At 32.9% G+C, this 13,711-nt stretch overlaps 1 protein-coding gene across 1 annotated transcript; it reads left to right on the plus strand.

Moving 5' to 3' along the window:
* The first annotated feature begins 2,311 nt into the window (after window positions 1–2,311).
* Window positions 2,312–11,822, plus strand: LOC107587039 (gigaxonin-like). The gene is made up of 10 exons (XM_016274643.1): window positions 2,312–2,442; window positions 2,548–2,739; window positions 4,006–4,120; window positions 4,537–4,887; window positions 5,627–5,847; window positions 7,877–8,011; window positions 8,092–8,201; window positions 9,571–9,718; window positions 9,799–9,908; window positions 11,009–11,822. Exons 2-10 carry the CDS (start codon window positions 2,549–2,551, stop codon window positions 11,188–11,190), a joined length of 1,563 nt encoding a protein of 520 aa, XP_016130129.1. The 5' UTR covers window positions 2,312–2,442; window position 2,548; the 3' UTR covers window positions 11,191–11,822.
* The last annotated feature ends 1,889 nt before the right edge of the window (window positions 11,823–13,711 follow it).

Here is a 13,711-nt window from a genome sequence, read left to right on the forward strand (position 1 = left end):
AATGTTCAAATGACATCCCCTTCAACCAGTAAAATTAAAATGTATTAGCCATGTGCTTCACATTTTTGGTAACTAAGTAGTAAAGGAGACATTAGCACATGTTAGGTCACATGCTCTCAAGACTCCAGAGTGAGCTCATTTTAGACTAGAAAATGCATATAAATTCAAGTTATAAAAAATATAATTGTACATCCAAATGTGTTTTCTAACGTTTTTTGTCATTGTTAATGCACTTTTATAAAAACAACAACTCAGAGACCAACAAATCTGAGCGTCATGCATAACTGACAAAGTCCTATTATGTGATGCATATTTTGTGTAGCTGGTACTATTGGCGGGCAGTATAATAGCCTTTATGCATGTGTTTTAGGTTAATTTTTATAAGATTTATGGAAGATGGAGAGACAGATCTGTACTTATTTCAGAAAGTATTGATTATAGTGATATGAGTGCATCTGAAAATCAGGTTGTAGTAATAAAACAAGTTGTTGAGGACCAAGGAGGATAGAAGCAATGAGGGTGAGGGCAGTGATGAAGAATAGGTTGTTGTGGAAGTCAGGCATTTGGGTACATTATTGTATGCCAGTTTGAAAGATGTGATCCATACAACAACCAGAGGTCAGGAAAGATGCCAATGTCTATTGGCATTATTATACTGACAGACAGCGATGCTCCAATGATGACTGCACAAGTCAACATCTACTTATGTGTGGTTTGTGTGGGGTACACTGAAAAAGAAGAGTCTTGTTTACTTTCACTTGTGCTTCAATAATTGATTGGAAATTCTAAGATGAAACACAATGTTAACGTTGTTTTAATGCTTTTGAAACAATAAGACATGGTTTTCAGGCAGTGAAATTGCATCCGAATTTGTGTCAAGTTTTAGACATTTTCACGCTCGAGTTCCAAATCAAATATAGCAGCACAAGAAAAAAAATGAAAGTTCATAAAGATTTTTTATGTTTTTTTTTTGTTTTTTTAAACAGTAAGACATTTTAACTTCTTTTCAGATTTTGTGTTTATTGTGTGTGAAGGTCTAATGTGTAGCAAGGTTTTTTGTTATGTTATGGTTTGCTTGTTTAGTTTTTAGAATAAATAAAAAGAAAACAAGTAGAAAGAATAGAAAGAGAATAGAGAATGCTAGTGTTAGAGGCTCATTTTGAAATAAAAATAAAAACATGTCAATAGAACAGAAAAAGAATAGATAATGCTTGTGTTAGAAGGTCATTATTTATAATAAATAAAAAGAAAATAAGTAGAAAAAATAGAGAAAGAATAGAGAATTCTAGTGTTAAATGCTCTTTTCTTTTTAAATTAAACAAGTAGTTAGAATAGAAATAGAATAGAGAGGGCTAGAGTTAGAGGGTCAAATAAAGATGAAAGAGATGTATTTTCAGCCGTTTCTTGAAAATTATTAAGGACTCTGCTGCTTGGATTGAGTTGGGCAGGTCATTCCACCACGGGGGAACAATTAATGAAAAAGTCCATGAAAGTTTTATCACAGGTTGAATGCAAAATGTTTCAATATCATGACCCTTTCAGTCATTGCAAAGGAAGTTGGTCGTTCCAAGTCTGTGATTTCTCAAATATTGCAGCTTTACAATGACACTAATACATTCAAGTCCCCCAAAAAGGTGAGTTATCCACATAAGACAAATGCACGAGAAGACAGGATAAAATTTAAATTTTTTAAATATAATTCAAACATATGTAGTAAAATGTATTAAAAACACATTTCTGTATGTGGCATTTCAGACATGAATTATAAATACAGTGGGGCAAAAAAGTATTTAGTCAGCCACCAATTGTGCAAGTTCTCCCACTTAAAAAGATGAGAGAGGCCTGTAATTTTCATCATAGGTATACCTCAACTATGAGAGACAAAATGAGAAAAAAAAATCCAGAAAATCACATTGTAGGATTTTTAAAGAATTAATTGGTAAATTCCTCGGTAAAATAAGTATTTGGTCACCTACAAACAAGCAAGAGTTCTGGCTCTCACAGACCTGTAACTTCTTATTTAAGAGGCTCCTCTGTCCTCCACATATTAAATAAACTATTTAAAAACAGCATTTAAAAATTATTTGAATGTTATGAATATAGATTATAGTCTTAAATGTTTCTTAAAATTGCCTAAATAAAATAAATTATAAAACAAATAATTCACTGTAATATTAAACAATATTTTATGCAATAATTTTATTCCCATATTTTCTATGACCATTTCTTGAACATTTCTGCGTACGCCTGCATGTTTTATTATGAGGGAAAAATGAACTTTTATTATGAAAAATAAAAGGCGCTTCCTGGTGACCTCACGCAGCGTCACTAACCTGCCAAATTGTTTTTCTGTATTGTGCGCTGCTCTGACACAGACAACTGATTATGAGAAGCTGAAGTTACAGAGAGCATCAAGAACAAGTGTATTTCAAGTACACTGGAGTGAGTTTGAATGAGTTAAACCTGTAGTTCTGTTTATGCAAGACAAGCATGAACCATGTTGTTGTTGTTGTTGTTGTCTGATCATCTCTCGGTCTGTTCTAACAGCATGTCAGACCCTAAAAGAGCTGGAGCCGATGCTGGATCAGTGGTGTCAGACCCTCAACACTCCCAAAAGCTTCTAAGGGTCCTTCAGTCTTTCAGACAAGAGGATTGTTTTCAAGATGCCGTGCTGGTTTTGGAAGGTGAACAGATTCCTGTTCAGAAAAACATTCTGGCTGCTGCTAGTCCATACATCAGGTATGAGAATAAGCTTGAAAATGGGTTACATTTGCATGAAACGAGATCAGCTCAGTAGAGCTGGTATGTTTGCTCAGACATGTAGCAGACCCTTGAGCAATGTGTCATATGGGTGTGCCAAACAGCCCCACCTTGCCTGTTGCTTGGGTCAATTAAAGGAATAGTTCACCAAAAAAAAAATTGGAAAGTCATTTACACACCTTCATGTGACCTACTGTAAAAAGAAAAAAAGGAAACCAAAACGACTGCGTTTATGGATGCTCTAATATTCAATTAATAAACGAAAAATAAATCCACTAAAAAAGGCCATTACTTAAAATAAAATAAAACATAAGGATAACATTTTTTATTTATTTTAGCTACATACAACATTAGCTACAACATTTCTTATTTTTGTTTAGTTTAAGTACTAAAATAACCAAAAAGTAAAACTTAATTTTAAAAAAAATATAGACATTAAAAATTATTTTAAAAAATGAATACAAATGATAAAACACGCAACAAAATTACTAAAACTTTAACCAAAGTTAAAATGGAAACAGAAAATATAAAACTAAAATCTAATTCAAAATATGAACAAAAACACTTCTACGAATTGTGAGATTTACGAACAATTTGATTCATGGACTATTCATTAGAAGCAAATCTTTTCAAAGAAAGAATTGCTGCAATTTGCAATACTCTTTCAAATCCCTGAATCGCTTTTCAAATTTAATTCACTGATTCATTTATCTGGGTTCTCAACTGTTATTCACAGACGTTCACTGAGAACTCGATGATTCCACAGATCTCATATCTCTTTCATGCTTAATATTCAAGTTTTCACAATAAGCAACAGCAAACAGAAAACACTGGTATTTTGGCGTCATTGATATCTAGTGTGGCATGTCTTCACACATCATAATCCAAGTCCACTTGATTGAATCACTGCAATGAAAGAGGCGTATGAGCTGGAAACATTGTATCAAGGCACTTTTGCATTATTGGTTCAACTGCTTATAGAGAAAAGTCCAGCATTTTTGGTCGGTTCAAGATTCTGTTGCAAAATTTTAAAAAAAAAAAGAAAGAAAGAAATGGTGTGCAGTACTCTAAACTAAAAACCTGATCACCAAACAGATCCTTGCACATCTTAAATCAGCTGAAACTGAAAATCCCAAATTTGTAGAACCTTTGCCGTGCATTTTATATAACAATTCTCCATGATATTAGGTCAATTCTTTTATTAGCTCCACAGTGAATGCAAACTCATGTTATTCATGTTTCCAGGACCAAATTAAATTACAACCCACCAAAGGAGGATGGATCTGTATACAAAATCGAGTTGCAAGGAATCTCTGTCACGACCATGAGGCAGATTTTGGAGTACATTTTCAGTGGGGAGGTAATTATATTACTAACAAATACTACATAGATGTTTCCCTCAGTTATGGAAAACCTTGACTTTTACAATTTAGGTTTTCAAGCCCAGAAAAGTAATGGAATTATAAAATATTTATCAATAAATTTAAAAATAAAATATTTAGTTGCAGATTTCTTTCTGTGAGTGCAGTCTGTATAAAAAGTCATTATCCATTACAATTAATTCCATTTTATTCATTTATAATTACAAACAGTTGGAAAGATTATGGAAAAGTAATAGAAATGAATTGGTCAAAATGTGTGGGAAAACTAGATATGAATTATGAATGTATGTCACAAACTATTGGGTTGCCATTGTCATAATTACAATGCTTTTATAGTTGACTGTTTGTAGAGTGGGCCAAGCAAAACTATTCTCTTTGGCGCTCTGGTTTCTAGATTACCCTGAGTGAAGACACCATCCAGGATGTGGTTCAGGCTGCTGATCTTCTGCTCCTCACTGATCTCAAATCCCTGTGCTGTCAGTTCCTGGAGAGCTGCATCACTGCAGAGAACTGCATCGGTATTCGGGTCTTCTCTTTGCATTACTGCCTGCACCACGTCTACCATGTGGCCACCGAGTACCTGCAGACTCATTTTCGTGATGTGGCCAATACAGAGGAGTTCCTGGAGCAGCTGCCCGATCGCCTGTGTGAGCTCCTGTCCATGGAGAAGCTCAACGTAGGGAATGAAAAGCACGTTCTGGAGGCAGTGGTCCGCTGGATCGCCCATGACATTGAAGCTCGGAGAGTGAGTGAAACAAATGTTTCTCAAGGGTTCCATATGCACAGCCATAGAAAACCATCAAACATAAACAGTTTTTAACAATTTAATTCAATTTGTAATGCAGTTATTTAATCTGAGGTAATATTGTTAATCAAAACAAACCATTAAACCAAAACATTTTAGTTGCTTGAAATAAAATAAACGTTGACTGAAAGTAAAATAAAATGCAAAAAAAAAGGTAAACTTTAATTTCAGCTAGTCTCATATTTTGTTAAAGTTTGTTTAACTTGAAGTACTAAAATAACTCAAGCTAAACTAAAACAAATAAACAAAAATGACTAAAAACTATATGTATAATTTAAAAAATATATATATAAAAAATTTATGTTAAAACAGAATATATATATATCAATCTAATTCAAAATATTAGCAAAAATTATAATAGTAAATATTCAAATTAAATAAATACTGCTGCTCAAAAGTTAGGGGTCAGTAAGATTTTTTAAATGTTACAAAAAGTATCTTATGCTTACCAAAGCTGCATTTATTTGATCAAAAAGACAGTAAAAACAGTAATATTGTACAGTATTTTTACAATTAAAAATAAATTTTTGAAGAATAGAATGTTCGAAAGAACATTTATTTGAAAAAACAAAATCTTTCATTTCTTTCAAACCAAAACTTACTGACTTAATTATTTATTAATATTTATTTGAGCTGATATTTACATCAGTCCTTTTTAAATAGGATACCTTTCTTCCAGGTCCATATGAAAGAGGTGATGTCTGCCGTGTGGGTTCAAGGCCTGGACCAGAGTTACCTCCAGGAGCAGATGCTCGGAGACTCCCTGATGAGGGAGGTGATACGGAATTGTTGTATTGAGTCGCTAGGAGGAGCAATGCAGCATGGGGAGGCGCTGCTCGCTGCTTTTAAACCCCGCGGCTACTCTGAGTGTATCGTCACTGTAGGGGGTGAGGAGAGGACGTGAGTATAAGCATGCATAACATAAAACTAACTAGATTATGCAAGATTCGATTTTACTGTGTTTTTTTAATATTGCCTTTATAAAAAACATCACAATAATCCACAAGTAATGTAGGTAATGTGCAGGCTGCATGTTTGTAATAAACAAGTCCATCATTTAGACATTTTTAATGTGAAACCGTTGCCTCAGGCTAAAATTTGAGTCCTCTATCCATAATATTGCTTTCTCCGGTGAAAAAGTGGTCCTGTCTGAATCAGGACAGAAATATGCACAGATTAATCACCGTTTAAAGATAGAACACCTTAAATTTTGTGTAAGGGTCTGTATTTTTATATAACATCGGAAAAATCTGTCCGTGTGCCCTTGCAATTTGTTTCATAACATTTTAACTTTAAAAATTGGTGATGTAAGTTTATTACATTTAGGTAACCAGGTTTCCACAGAATAGGTGTGAAAGAGGTTACATTATTATTTGATAATGGAACAGCAGAAACATCATTCAGCATAACTTGGCCCCATGCATTCAAACCACAAATACTGGATGCTCAAAGCGGTATGCTCTTTGTAGGTGTGAATTTAGAGAATGCTTTTTCACATCCTGCCTATGACGCAGAGAAATGTCAAAAGTTAAACAGATTACATTTTAAGGCAAAGGCAGCACATCTTCATAAGGCTCTAACAGCTATGAGAACTGAGACACACCCTGCGATCTGTGATGCTTTACAAATGTGTCTTTTGAATAATAGTAGTCAAGGGACCTATCAGTCTAACCCATGTAACTGGAAACAATTGATCACCATCTGGAGGAACATAAATAGTCATTTTTCTTAGTGTTCTTGTCTTGTATGAAGTATAGTTTTGTCCATAGCTCTGTTACACAATCTAATGAGCTGCCTGGCTGCCTTCATCCTAACTGCCATGAAACCTCCTGAAACTGATTTGGGACACACTGCATCAGTGCTAACTACTGACGCAACAGAAATAGCACTTTCCACAAAAGACTTGACTCCTTACAATTGGTTCAAGACCTTAAGGTGATGATACACACGGGGCAACTTTTTGAGCAATGTTGCTGGACAATGTTGCCATCAACAGGCAACCAGGTGAGACACCGGGCCCACGAAAAAGTATCAGGATAGAAATTTGTTGCCCATTCTCAATGGGAAAGTGCCTAAGTAACATCACTCTGCAACATTGCCCAGCCACATTGCTCAAAAAGTTGCCCCGTGCATCATCACCTTTAGTCAAGGTAGTGCCATATTTAATGTGAGGAAGAGAAGTACAATGCGTTCATTAGATTGTTCAGCTGACAAATAATCTTTCTGATAAAAAACTTTCAATAGGCAAAAACTCCATAAAAGAGTTTTGAATATATATATATATATAGAGAGAGAGAGAGAGATACATTTACAATGTTAGAAAAATATATGTATTTAAAATAAAAACTTTTAGAATTTTCTATTCATCAACATATTAGGTGTGAATGATTTCTGAATGATCATGTGACACTGAAAACTGGAGTAATGGCTTCGGAAAATTTTGCTTTGCCATCTCAGGAATAAATTACATTTTATAACATTCGAATAGAAAACAGTTATTTTCAATTGAAATTATATTTCACATTATTAGTGTTTTTATTGTATTTTTGACCAAATAAATGCAGCCTTGGTGATCATACTTGAAAGATACTTCTTTCAAAACCGTTAAAAATCCTACAGACCCCAAACATTTGTTTTTATAAACATTTACTATATAAAACTCTTTGTACCATTTTCAGTACTTTTATATCATTTGCTGTACATTTATGATGAACTTTTATAAATAATAAAATATTCATAGAGATGGGAAAAAAACAACTGGTGCAATGTAGTAGGTATGTTTTATGTATGTTTGCTAGGTATTAGTTTGATATCAAAATGATTAAATGAAGAGTTTCTCTGTCTGAAGTCTAAATTGACAAGTATTCTGTGTTGTCAACTATTTGTGCACTATTCCTTGATGGGAACGCGGCTGAGTTGTTTTCCTCAGGTTTGGCGCGGTAGCATGTGGGATTGGACAAGAGCTCTATGTATTTGGTGGTGTGAGGAACAGAGACGCTGACAACCCAGAGTCCAGTCAGATGACCATCTGCAAGTCTGAGTTCTTCCACGATGAACTAAAAAGGTCAGCTCTTCAAAGCAACACTCGTACAGAGCAATACTAGAGTGATGTGTATGTTCATGCATGTCTTTCTTTTCTCACAGGTGGGTGCTTTTAGATGACCAGAACCTCTGCATACAGGCCACATCGTCTTTTGTTTATGGAGCTGTTCCCATTGGTGCCAGTATATATGTGGTTGGAGAACTTGACACTGGTAAGCTGATAAGGTCTTATAATCGTACTTTATCCTCTGTCTAGGAACGTCTTTTTATACGTATATCTTCAAATTCTGTCCATGAGAAGGTCAGAAAATTCTGTGCTATGATAACTTATACATTCAAGATACAACTAGTGCATATTTTAACTTTTTTTACATTTTGAGAACCCAAGCATCAGCTACTTTAAAAATGTTACAAGCCACTAATGAATTAGTAGTTAATATCAAGCTACAATTTTTATTAAATAGTTAACTATATTAACTACAAAACTACATTAAAGTATATATTTTAAGATATATTTTATATAATATTAGGTATAATAGAATATATATATAATATATATTTTGAAGGCTTATTATAGTCAACTAAAACAATAAAAAAAGTTGTTACTTAAAAAATAATGTTAACTGAAATAATAAAATATTAAGAAAAATATTTAATTTCAGATCGTTTCTAAGGAAAGCTCATGTACTAAAACAAACAAAAGTTAACCAACTTTATAGATTTTTTTTATAGACTTTATAGATCACAACAAAACTGCTAAAAATAGCTTAAATTAAATGGAAAATGGAAATCTAAAAATAAAAACGAATTCAAAATACTTATAAAAGCTAAATTAATACAATGATATTAAAATAACACTACTTTTTAATTATGTATCAGTACAATCAGGATAGTATTTATCTCTCAAAATCGATGATAATCTCAATTAGGGTGTTTAAATACAGCACTTTCACGCGTATACAACTAATTACATTTACAATGTTAGAAAAATATATGTATTTAAAATAAAAACTTTTAGAATTTTCTATTCATCAACATATTAGGTGTGAATGATTTCTGAATGATCATGTGACACTGAAAACTGGAGTAATGGCTTCGGAAAATTTAGCTTTGCCATCTCAGGAATAAATTACATTTTATAACATTCGAATAGAAAACAGTTATTTTCAATTGAAATTATATTTCACATTATTAGTGTTTTTATTGTATTTTTTACCAAATAAATGCAGCCTTGGTGATCATACTTGAAAGATACTTCTTTCAAAACCGTTAAAAATCCTACAGACCCCAAACATTTGTTTTTATAAACATTTACTATATAAAACTCTTTGTACCATTTTCAGTACTTTTATATCATTTGCTGTACATTTATGATGAACTTTTATAAATAATAAAATATTCATAGAGATGGGAAAAAAACAACTGGTGCAATGTAGTAGGTATGTTTTATGTATGTTTGCTAGGTATTAGTTTGATATCAAAATGATTAAATGAAGAGTTTCTCTGTCTGAAGTCTAAATTGACAAGTATTCTGTGTTGTCAACTATTTGTGCACTATTCCTTGATGGGAACGCGGCTGAGTTGTTTTCCTCAGGTTTGGCGCGGTAGCATGTGGGATTGGACAAGAGCTCTATGTATTTGGTGGTGTGAGGAACAGAGACGCTGACAACCCAGAGTCCAGTCAGATGACCATCTGCAAGTCTGAGTTCTTCCACGATGAACTAAAAAGGTCAGCTCTTCAAAGCAACACTCGTACAGAGCAATACTAGAGTGATGTGTATGTTCATGCATGTCTTTCTTTTCTCACAGGTGGGTGCTTTTAGATGACCAGAACCTCTGCATACAGGCCACATCGTCTTTTGTTTATGGAGCTGTTCCCATTGGTGCCAGTATATATGTGGTTGGAGAACTTGACACTGGTAAGCTGATAAGGTCTTATAATCGTACTTTATCCTCTGTCTAGGAACGTCTTTTTATACGTATATCTTCAAATTCTGTCCATGAGAAGGTCAGAAAATTCTGTGCTATGATAACTTATACATTCAAGATACAACTAGTGCATATTTTAACTTTTTTTACATTTTGAGAACCCAAGCATCAGCTACTTTAAAAATGTTACAAGCCACTAATGAATTAGTAGTTAATATCAAGCTACAATTTTTATTAAATAGTTAACTATATTAACTACAAAACTACATTAAAGTATATATTTTAAGATATATTTTATATAATATTAGGTATAATAGAATATATATATAATATATATTTTGAAGGCTTATTATAGTCAACTAAAACAATAAAAAAAGTTGTTACTTAAAAAATAATGTTAACTGAAATAATAAAATATTAAGAAAAATATTTAATTTCAGATCGTTTCTAAGGAAAGCTCATGTACTAAAACAAACAAAAGTTAACCAACTTTATAGATTTTTTTTATAGACTTTATAGATCACAACAAAACTGCTAAAAATAGCTTAAATTAAATGGAAAATGGAAATCTAAAAATAAAAACGAATTCAAAATACTTATAAAAGCTAAATTAATACAATGATATTAAAATAACACTACTTTTTAATTATGTATCAGTACAATCAGGATAGTATTTATCTCTCAAAATCGATGATAATCTCAATTAGGGTGTTTAAATACAGCACTTTCACGCGTATACAACTAATTACTGTATATAATACACTTTTAAATTTAAACCATTAATGAATCAAAAACAATTATAAACAGCAGTATTTAAGCATTTCACTACAAAAATGCCACTAAAAAGGTTTGATTTCTGGAAATACTACTGAATGATGAGTTTAATGAATTGGTGAATTTTTTTTTGTGATCAGTTTATTGAAACGAGCTGTTTAAATTGAACAGATTTGCTAAGATGAGCCAGATGGCCATTTTGGAATAGTGTACACATAATACAACATGACAAATAATGTGTCTTCAAGCTGTTTGTGTAGAGCAGAGCATAAAATACTCACTGCATGATATACATTTCTTTATGTTTCCTCTGCAGGCACCAGTTTTGACTATGTGCGGGAGTTCCGCAGAAGCACGGGTACCTGGCACCCCACCAGACCCCTCATGCCCTCTGATCTGAGCAAGACGAGCTGTGCTGCCCTACGCATCGCTAACTGTAAGCTGTTCCGCCTGCAGCTCCATCAGGGACAGTTCCGTATCCGGGTTCAATCCACATAAACAACCCGCATCCTCACCGCTGGCTTTATGTCACTCCTCCATCGTCTGCTGGTTTGGAGGAGGATGCAGAGGATTGTGAGATCACACTGGCAACAGCAGAGGTTTGCTTATAATGTGGGAAAGCTTGAATGAATTGTCCTGTTTTTTATGTTTGATGTCTTTTCTTAGAGGATGAATTCTACATCTTTTTTGGTTCCTCTTTACATGATTCCCAGTCACAGGAAATGCCGTTACATTAGATGGGACCTGCTCACTATTTTCATGCTTTATATGAATAGTTTACAATAGATTGTACCTAGCTGTTGTTGCAGCTTGTTGTTTAACACTAACACTTTTGAACATTGGTGACGGAGGTGAAAATTGCCTATTTTATACCATTGTTCAGTCTTAAATGTGGGTTCAGTAAGTAAGGGAACAAATCAAATCAAGAACTAATCAGTGCTAGTGATATGTTCATATCAAACACAATTATGTTGCTAATGCAAGTGTCTGTCTAGCTACTGTAAAATCAAAGTTGAAATGATGTGTTAGAATATTGAAATGATTCTAAATCTCATTGCTCTTGAATTTTAAATCTCTCGTTACATATGTATATATTAAACATTTTAAATAAAATAATTATATATAAAATACACACAATACAAAATTTTTTTTTATTTTGTGTGTCTGTATCCAGGCAACTTATGCACTTAAAATAATAATTATATATATATATATATATATATATATATATATATATATATATATATAATTTTTTTTTATTATATATTTTTTATAAATATATATTTATATAATTATTATTTTAAGTGCATAAGTTGACTGGATGCCTTTTTTTTAAGTCCTTTTTATTAACAGTGCCCGGGAGAAATTTCAGCCTAGTTGAACTTTGCCAATAAGTACATTCTGCCTTATGAATTGTTAATATTTTTACTTTTGTTAAAAGTCCTGTGTCTGAAAATCTGTGTTTCATTTATGGAAAAAAAAAATGCTGTTAAAAGCCCAGCTGTGGGGATTGTTTGTATTGAATTTGGATACCTGTGGACCTGCTCTTGTTCTGAAAATGAACCTTATAGAATTAAGCAGTTTTGCTATTACATTTGTTTAACAGATGCAATTAAACATTTAATTAGTCTCAACAGTTAATCTTAGTAGCCTTAGTTAATAGCCAAATAATGTTTTCTGATCTCAAGTACATTATCAAAAATAACATGAGTTTACATTTTAGTTTTTACTAATCCATATGCATTGTATTGTCAAAGTTGAAACTGAAAATGGTGGATATTTGCATATTTCATGTGTGTGTGTCTCTCTGGCTGCGTGATGGTCTGCCTGTCTTAACTGATCACATTTTACTGTTGGTCTCGTATCCAGGGACTCAAAACACCACAGCATGTCAGAAATAGATGCAAGTTGCTGGTCTCACCCTTATGTGGCGAGATGTATTTTGTGAATGACCTCTGAACTGGCTTTCCTTTCAGTGTTGGATGGTTTTGGCATCTGGTGACCCCATTTGTTCTGTGCATGATTCAGCTGCTGCTGTCTGTTCTAATTGAAGGGACGAACATTGCATATTCACCACCATTGAAATGCAGTCCAATAGCAGGAATAAATACCACACTTTCACATACTAGACACTAACATTTGTCAAAAATGCATCTCAAGCTATGAGAATGCAAACAAAAAAATTACAGGACCAATTTGTGGTGTTTGTACCTACAGTCTATGGTTTGCACTTGTCACTAAATTAAAGATGTGCACTTACCAATGTTTGTGGAAGTTGTCATTTCTATATCACCACAAAATTTGCTGTTGTTATTGACATGGAAGTACTGTCAGAACGCGGAGTATATCAACTATGCATGATATGTAATTTGTATTCCTCGCCAAGATTTCATACACAATACATGCTCATGAAAATGATCAACACACTCACTTTACTATAAACATTGTCATGGCTCCATTTGCGCACAACACTAAAACACTTGGTGTCTGCCAGAACTTTGTGATTAATAAAATGTTTATATTATGCAAAGTGGTGTTCTGGTACTAAAGGCACATTTTCACTGTGGAATTCTCGTTTCCAGAGGTAATGTTGAAATCTGCCTCGTAATAAAATCTCATGCAGAAGTTGGTGGTGTGTCTTTTATGTGGTTGTTAAAACATGCATGAAATGAAAGGAAAATTAAAAACGGTTTCGTTCAAAACTAAAATTTTTAGACCATTTAAGGATTTTTTGATTCATTGTTTGATTCATTTGATTAATTAATTATCATGAGCATACTGTCACATCACTTAATGAAATAAAATCTCATATGCATTATGCTATATATATATATATATATATAATTTATATTATTATTTTATTATCAATTATTTACGTTTTCAGTTATTTTAATTTAAAAATATAAAAGTAAATATTATAACTGTATGTATATATATATATAGAGAGAGAGAGAGAGAGAGAGAGAGATAGTATTATGGTGAGAAATAATAATTTTTCCAAAAATTAAACATCAGGAGG

Source organism: Sinocyclocheilus grahami, unplaced genomic scaffold (assembly GCF_001515645.1).
Source record: "Sinocyclocheilus grahami isolate Dianchi unplaced genomic scaffold, SAMN03320097.WGS_v1.1 scaffold88.1, whole genome shotgun sequence".
NCBI classification, from domain to species: domain Eukaryota; kingdom Metazoa; phylum Chordata; class Actinopteri; order Cypriniformes; family Cyprinidae; genus Sinocyclocheilus; species Sinocyclocheilus grahami.

What these genes read in the sequence shown, in the direction of transcription:
- LOC107587039 (XM_016274643.1), top strand. Translation starts at nt 2,549, where the DNA reads ATGTCAGACCCTAAAAGAGCTGGAGCCGATGCTGGATCAGTGGTGTCA. An exon ending in AGTACATTTTCAGTGGGGAG is followed by an intron (nt 4,121 to 4,536) that starts GTAATTATATTA and finishes TCTGGTTTCTAG; the next exon opens with ATTACCCTGAGTGAAGACAC. An exon ending in TTCCACGATGAACTAAAAAG is followed by an intron (nt 8,012 to 8,091) that starts GTCAGCTCTTCA and finishes CTTTTCTCACAG; the next exon opens with GTGGGTGCTTTTAGATGACC.